At 55.5% G+C, this 7,254-nt stretch overlaps 1 protein-coding gene across 1 annotated transcript; it reads right to left on the bottom strand.

Annotated features, from left to right (window-relative positions):
• Positions 1-475: 475 nt before the first annotated feature.
• LOC141729984 (uncharacterized) lies at positions 476-2,503 on the bottom strand. The gene is made up of 6 exons (XM_074546642.1): positions 2,137-2,503; positions 1,641-2,033; positions 1,163-1,261; positions 901-1,067; positions 600-700; positions 476-509 (listed from the first exon to the last, which is right to left on the bottom strand). The coding sequence occupies exons 1-6, from the start codon at positions 2,501-2,503 to the stop codon at positions 476-478; spliced, it is 1,161 nt and encodes a 386-aa protein (XP_074402743.1).
• Positions 2,504-7,254: the final 4,751 nt, after the last annotated feature.

The raw sequence follows: 7,254 nt of genomic DNA, 5'->3' as shown, positions 1-7,254 counted from the left end.
CCACTCCCCACAGTCAGGCGCCAGATGCTGAAAATGGGATTCCTGCTCGGAACGAGTCAGCTGTCCTTCTTTGTCTTCCAAAGACAGTCTAAAAGTGTCCCATTCTGGCCACATAGTGAAGATTCCCAAGAGCTCAGGGCGATTTGGATTTCCCATTCAAGCATGTTATGTCATGAGGGCAATGCACTCACACTCCAGGCAGCATCGGTGCCAGGATGGATTGCAGAGACTTGTCCTTTGCAGCCCCAGCCCAGCGCTGGCACTGGGGATGGAGAGGCACTGAGGTGACCCTGAGAGGAAGTGCAAGGCACAGGGCGCAGCTGAGGAAGGACAGCGCTGTGCTGGGCTCAGACGTGAAGCTGGCACTGCCCAGCGTGGAGAAGGTCCTTTGTGCAGCCCCTGTTACAGGGGACCTTGGGCCTTGCTGCAGAGATACGGCCGCTCGTTGGAGCAGTTCCCACTCCTCAATCTCTTCTCAGCCACAGTCGGAATTGCCAAGGACGGGAACCCTGCAGGGAGGAGCAGAGGCAGCGCTGGCTGCCAGGGGAAGCCCTTGTGCCCCTGTGCCCTCAGGCCCTGCCCGGCTCCCCGGCACTCACCAGGAGCTGTAGCTGCTGCCGTCCCCCCAGTGCAGGCGCTTGCCCTGTCTGCGCAGCCCGAGCCAGTAATCGATGTTCCCATGGAGGCAGAAGAGCAAATCCTGCCCAGGAGAGAGGAGTGGGAGCTGCCCTGGCCCCTCGGGGGGACACGTGCCCGGGGCTGCCCCCGCACGCCGGTGCTCCTTCCCTGCAAGGCCCCGGTCCAGGGCTGCAGCCCCGGCCCTGCGAGCACCGAGCCCGGCCCAGGAGCGCCCCCAGGCTGCCCTCAGCCACCCCACACCGCCCGCAGCCCCTCACTCACCATGGCCTCCTCATCCTTGGCAATGGCCAGGGAGGCATTGAGCTCGGAGCACCGTTCCTGACCCTGCTCCCACGTGCTGTAATCCAGTGAGAAGTTGTAGCAGACCCCATTGTAGCCCACCCAGCCATGGGGACAGCCCAGCAACAGAGTCACTGGAACCAGTGATACTGCAGGGGGAAAAGGAGAAGCTCTGAGGATTCCCCTGTGCAGGGAGCCTGCTCTGCCCCGAGGGGCTGGGCCCAGGCTGCTGCCCCTCCCTTACCTGCCAGCACAGCCAAGGCCGCCCCCAAAGCCAGCACCAGCACCAGGAGCAGCAGAATCAGCACCGCCGTGCCCACCGGATGGCACCTGAACCGTTCACCTGGAGCAGGAAAGAGCTTCTGGCTGCCAGAAGCAGAGCCGGCCCTGCAATCTGCTCAGCCCATGGCCAGGGAGCAGAGCAGGGAGCCCTGGGCCAATGTGGGCCTCCCTCAGCTGGCAGCCAGAGAGCCAAGAGCCTGGCCACAGGCAGGGACACAGCTGTGGCCACAGGCAGGGACACAGCTGTGGGCACAGGCTGCAGCAGGAGAACTGCACAGCCTTGGGGGCAGCTGGGGCTCTTGCTTCCAGCCATGGATGGGGCCCAGCAGAGCACGAGGCCTCTTCCAGACATCGGGAAACAGCCACACACCTGCCAGCCCTGGCCTTGGGAGGGGACACGGGCCCCACCCTAGAGGCCACAGGGGTGGCCCTGTACTCACCCAGGAATCTTCTGAGGTTCCTTTTGTGTACATTGTAGGTTGCTGCTGTGCCCTCGGGAGACAGGGGCTCCCTCACACTCCCATCCCAGGTGCAGAATCCATTCTCCACAGCTGCACTCACTGCATGCTCACAAGTGGCATCCCCCTGCTGATGCCAAGAGGCTTCTTGGCCCCCAGGCAAGTGTGGAACCGCAGCTGCTGGTTCTTCCTGGGGATGCTGGAGCCCGTTTGCTGCTCCAGGAATGGTGTAGAATTCACTCTTCTCCTGCTCACAGCCGGCATCTCTCTGCCTGAAACAAACAGCACCTTGCTTTGGCGACATCAGGAGTGCTGCTGGCAGATCCTTTGAGAACGCGGCCTCGGGAACAGATTTCCAGCCGCGGTGATGGCACCCTGAAAGGGTCACGATGAGAGGTCGCTGCTGGTGTCGGTCCTGCGGGACACCGAGGCTCAGGCACTGACACCTCCCACCCGAGCAGCGGCCCCAGCCCGGTGCCGCACGGGCAGGAAGAGTCCCGGGCACGGAGCAGCTGCCTCCGTCCTAGCGAGAGCAGCCGGGATGAGCCATCGCTGCCGCAGCACCGGCTCCATCCCGGCCATCCGGGCAAGGAGGAGAGCGCGGGCAGCCGCTCCCTCGGCTGCGATCCCAGCGCAGGGGGCACACGGGGGAAGCCGGCACCAGGAACTCGGCAGAACCCCCAGGCCTTCACCACTGCCCCCTCCGCCCGCAGCGAACCCCGAGCTGGGGCAGCACCTAGCGCGGTCCCACCTGGGCTGGAGCCGCCGCCTCGCTTGGCCCCGGTACCGTCGCTGCTCCGAAGTCCGTCACTACTTCCCACTCGCTGCCGCAGCTCCGGTCCCATCCTGGTCACACCCACCAGCCCGACACGGCCGGAGTCAGGTTCCGCTGTGGAGGAAGTAGTGGTGGTATATGTTAAAGGGCACCAAAAAAAGGATGACTCAAGAGATGCATGGGAACAATTTAGCCGATTTAGGAGCTCGTTTTGCCCAATCAGCGTTGGAAAGCAGCGAGGGTCCTGCCTTCACCCGCGGTGCGGTGATGGCCGTGCGAGCCGAGCCGCGGCCGGTGGCGATGGCCGGGCCGTGCAGCGCAGGGGGAGAGCGGAGGGGCGCGGCCCCCAGAGGGGGAGAGCGCCAGGAGCAGCTTCCCAGGGAGCTGAGGTTCTGCTGCAGGTCCTCCGGCGTGGGTCCCTTTTCCTTAACGCGCGGTTTTCGCACAGGATTCGCAAGGGCGTCCCCTCCCACCGCACCTTTGCAGCTCAGGCAGATAAAAGTGTATTCCAGTTCTCGACGATATCCACCTGTTTTGGTTTTGCACGGGAGGTATTTAAAAAATCGAAGCAAAATCCTTATCTACTAAAAGCTGTACACACTTCTGAGACAGTAAAGAAGAAATTAAATCCAAAGTAAGGGAGATAAAGAAATGCCTTAATCTTAAAGCTAAAACCCTCTGATAAAACTATGGAGGAAAGACTTTTTTCTCCATAATGCTTCAAAGTATGGAGAGATAGAATTCTAATTAATATCAAACAAAAGACTCCACAGCAAAGCAAACAAATATTAAAGTAACTGTAATCCTAAAAAAAGTTTAAACAGAGAAAGAGAGAAGAGTAATACAATTCTGTGCCTCCATGAAAAAAAACTCTGTTCCCAGAGATAAAAAATAATCCCAAAAATAGATATTAAAAACCTTTACCTTTAAACAACACATCTTTGAAACAATACCCAATAAGTTAAAATAGCCCGTAAGAAAGCTGTAAAGAAATCTTGTAAAAAGCTTTAATATTGGTTCCATCATGTGAATTCATTCATACGTATAACAGACACTGTTCATAAGATATAATTACCTTATTTATAGCTGGCTTTTCATGAACTTAAGTCACACAAAGATATATCAAACTACAAGACATGGTGTCACTTTGGGATCTCTCTGTTTTGCTCTCCAGCTGCAGATGCATCTCTTGGAACAGGCTGTCTGCAGCCGTTCCCTGCACTGCCTGCTCAGCCTTTAGTCCCTTCTCTTGTTCCAGCAGGGTTGCTGTGCCTTGACGCAGGGCTGTCTCATGATTTTCCTGTGTTTTCAAAGTTCCAGGATGAGATTTCTGGGCTCTGTCAAAAGCCTCATCTGAGCTGAGGTTCCGCGGTCTTTCCCGACCCTTTTGTCGGGAAAAGCTTCACCATTACAAGGTTGCCCAAGGGGCTGCTATTCATAAAAAAAATTAAGAACCACAAAAAAACTAGTTTTTCTTCCTAGTGGAAAAGTGTCAATAACATTAACAAAAGAGACTTCTCTCCCTAAGGAAGCTGGAAAAACCCCTATTTTAAAAGTAGGAAACTAACAAAAAATTTTAAATTTTGTTTCTCTAGATTAACAGTAAAAAGTCATAAGGGACAATAAGTGTTCTAAAAGTTTTTTATTAACTCTTATTACTCTCTCTTTTAATTAATACTAATAAACTTTTCTTCATATCCTAGTAAAGGATATGAAGAATTTCATTAATTTCTTCATATCATAGTAAAGTTTTAAACTTACTTTACCTTTCTCCGAATCCTACCTCACAAAAAAAGGTAGATACCTTTGTAATTAACCAATACTAAACCCATCCCAATCATTTAGTACATTTCAAAAAATAAAAGTCTCATAACCACAACACCGCCACCACGTGCGATTTCGTCATTGTAGTACAGAAAGGAACGTCCACGGAACTGGAAAGCAAAATTTCTGCCTGCCCCATGGTGCCTGCCACCGCTCCAGCCTTGTCCCTCTTTCTCTCTCATTTATTTGGCACCACTTTCTCCCCCCTCCTCCTGTCGCTGCCAGCTCCAGCAAAGCCATTTCACCCACTGGCACCAGCTGCCTCCTGTCCCTCGCTCCCATTTTGCCCACTCTGAACTCCTGGAGCCGCCTGCCCGCGGAGCCGCAGCCGCCGTGGGGCCGGGCAATGGTGCAGGGAATGCTGGCAGGGATTCTTGGGCTGGGCTGGGCCAGGCCAGGTGTCCGGGGCCAGCAAAAGCGCTCTGAGCCTCTACTGCTGCTCCTGGACCGCCCTCGCTCCCGGCCCACCCCGCCCTCTGTGCGGCCCCGGACCCGTCCCCGGCTCGCTCACCGGAGCCCGCTGACTGTGCGCAGGCTCGCCCCCGCCACGGTCCGACCGAACCCCGCCGCGCTCACCAGACCCCGCCCCAGCTGCAGTCACGGGACCGACCCCGCGCTCGCTGCAGGGACCCGCTCCCGCCGCACTCACGGGACCCTACCCCTGCCGCGGTCCGGTTGTACCCGCCCTCGCCGCCCTCACCGCACTCCGCCCACTTCGAGAGGCCCCAACCACTCCGCGCAGACCCGAAATCGTCCCCGCCCCGGTCCGACCGCACCCCGCCGTGCGCCCTCGCGGCCTCGCCGCTCCTGCCGCCGGCCGCGCTCGTCCGAGCTCTACTGCTGGCCCAGCTCGGCTTGTGACGGCCTCGCCGCTGAACAGGGAGCTGCCGGCTGCTGCTGACCCGGGGCAGCTGCGGCTCAGAGTCCGCCTGCCGAGGGGCAAGAAGCAGCAGCCCCGGGCTGCTCACCATTGTGCCCCGCATGATTCCCTGCCCCGGCGCCTCGGAGCCCGGGCACACCGAGCGCCGGCACGGCCGCTGCGGCTCCCTGCCTGTGAACGGGGGAAGCCGGCACCAGGAACTCGCCAGAACCCCCCGGCCCTCACCGCGGCCCCCTCCGCCCGCAGACGAGCCCCGAGCTCGGGGAGCACCGACCGCGGTCCCACCTGCGCTGGAGCTGCCTCCGAGCTCCGCTGCCGCCGCTCCGGTGCCGCTCAGACAGCGAATAAGTTCAGCCCGCTGACATCAGAGCATTTGGCCATTTTGAGTGGTTAGCGCCCGTAGCGTGGTAGGGCAACCCAGCCAATCAAGGCGCGGCCTGGCACACCTGTTCGGAGGCGTAGGCGCCCTGCACCGCGGCCGCGGGACGCTCTCTCCGGCGCTCCTCGCTGCCTTCTCCGGGATCCGTTCCTTCAGCGTTCTGGCGCATCGCAGCGCGCGTCATTGCCACCCTGGGCATGTGCCATCCCCTTGGCATCTGAACCCGAGTCCCTTTGGCTCGGCCGAGCGCAGTGCAAACCCCCTGCGGTGGCGGCAGGCGCGGGGCTGCCCCGCCGAGCCCCGAGCCTCGGGCGGGTCCCAGCTCGGCTTTCCCCGCTCGGCTTTTCCCTCGCTGCCGCCGGCGCTTTCCCCGCTCCCGGGACTCGGCTTTGCCCGGCGGCTCCGATTTGCCCTCGCTGCCGCCGGCGCTTTCCCCGCTCCCGGGGCTCGGCTTTGCCCGCCGGCTCCGCTTGGCCCCGGGCGAACTCACTCCCCCCCGTGGCTCCCCAGCCCTGCGGCGGGGCGAACCCCCGGCATTTACCGAAGGGCTTTGACTGCCCCTGGCTACTGAAGCCTCCTGGCTTCAATGTCCTCACGCTCCTTGTCATAGAATGTCGTAAACATGTGCTGAAATGCTTCTTTAAAGTTAATCTGGTGTTTTTCGTGAACTCTGATTTCAATGAGAATTGTTACTGGAGAGATTCAAAGTGGTAAATCCAGTCCATTATTATCATTATCATTATTATCATTACGTGCAGAATAACACAATCTAATTTCTGTAACAGAAATGGTGATAACATGTACCATATGCTATTACACTAAATACAATCTCGAGAAGGTCCCAGTTGGACCAGTTTGCCAAAGTTTTCATTGTTATTTCTTTCGGTACAGCTGCACTTTAAAAGGTCTTAGGAAATTTATGGATCCTTAAAATTTGCGGCTACCATGAGTTTTTCTCAATGTTAAATTGCATAGGGTCAAAGTATTTGTCACACTTCTATAATCTCTCCAGTAAATCCATCAGGCCATTATTTTAGCCATGCTTGGTTCACATTTTCAGTGTCTTTTGGTATTAATAGCATCAGACCAAGTTATATTTTGTAGTACCCAGAACTTTTAAGGATATTGATTTTTAGTTCAGTTCTGTTTTATTTGAATATGATTTTAGTGTTGGTAAGATTAAGTAAAGTCAGATCTGAGTAATGTTACCTTTATTGCTCTATTGAGTTAATTTTGTTAAGAGTTATTCATGTTGAGGTGGATTTCTGTCAGGTTTGAGTGTTGCTGAGTTTGAAGGAGATCATTTCAGTCTTCTTCAATTTAAGCCATTTGATGTTCTATTCCAGTTTGGTTATGATAATTTTTTTTTCAGTATTAAAGATCTTACCTTTAAGTTCTCTTAAGTGTACCTCTAATTCTATTGATGTGACATTGAATTACTCTGCAATTAATTTTAAATCCTAAGTTAATTTTGTTTAAATATGTTGCATTGCAAGATGTGGTTATTTCCTTCTAGAGATAAGACAGATCCAACTGAACCAGCTGTGATGAAACACTGATAAACACCTGCTTTTGGATAGAAGATGATACAGTTTGTGGGGCCCTTGATCCTCTCACAGATTGCACAGGTGTCAGTGCTGCACTGCCTGACAGGATCATTGATTGTGATCTCTTCTGCTTTATCTCCCACAGATAACACAGGAGAGTGGGTGGTTGTTCTACATTATGGCTGTTATCC

The sequence above is a fragment of the Zonotrichia albicollis genome, chromosome 8, assembly GCF_047830755.1.
Source record: "Zonotrichia albicollis isolate bZonAlb1 chromosome 8, bZonAlb1.hap1, whole genome shotgun sequence".
Classification (NCBI taxonomy): domain Eukaryota; kingdom Metazoa; phylum Chordata; class Aves; order Passeriformes; family Passerellidae; genus Zonotrichia; species Zonotrichia albicollis.
The sequence above is the reverse complement of the archived record's forward strand: the minus strand, read 5'-3'. Positions and strand labels throughout refer to the sequence as shown.

Coding starts and splice junctions, on each gene's coding strand:
- LOC141729984 (XM_074546642.1), bottom strand. CDS start 2,503: ATGGGACCGGAGCTGCGGCAGCGAGTGGGAAGTAGTGACGGACTTCGG. Junction 1,068..1,162: donor GGCCTTGGCTGTGCTGGCAG/GTAAGGGAGGGG, acceptor TTCCCCCTGCAG/TATCACTGGTTCCAGTGACT. Junction 701..900: donor CCAAGGATGAGGAGGCCATG/GTGAGTGAGGGG, acceptor TCTCCTGGGCAG/GATTTGCTCTTCTGCCTCCA.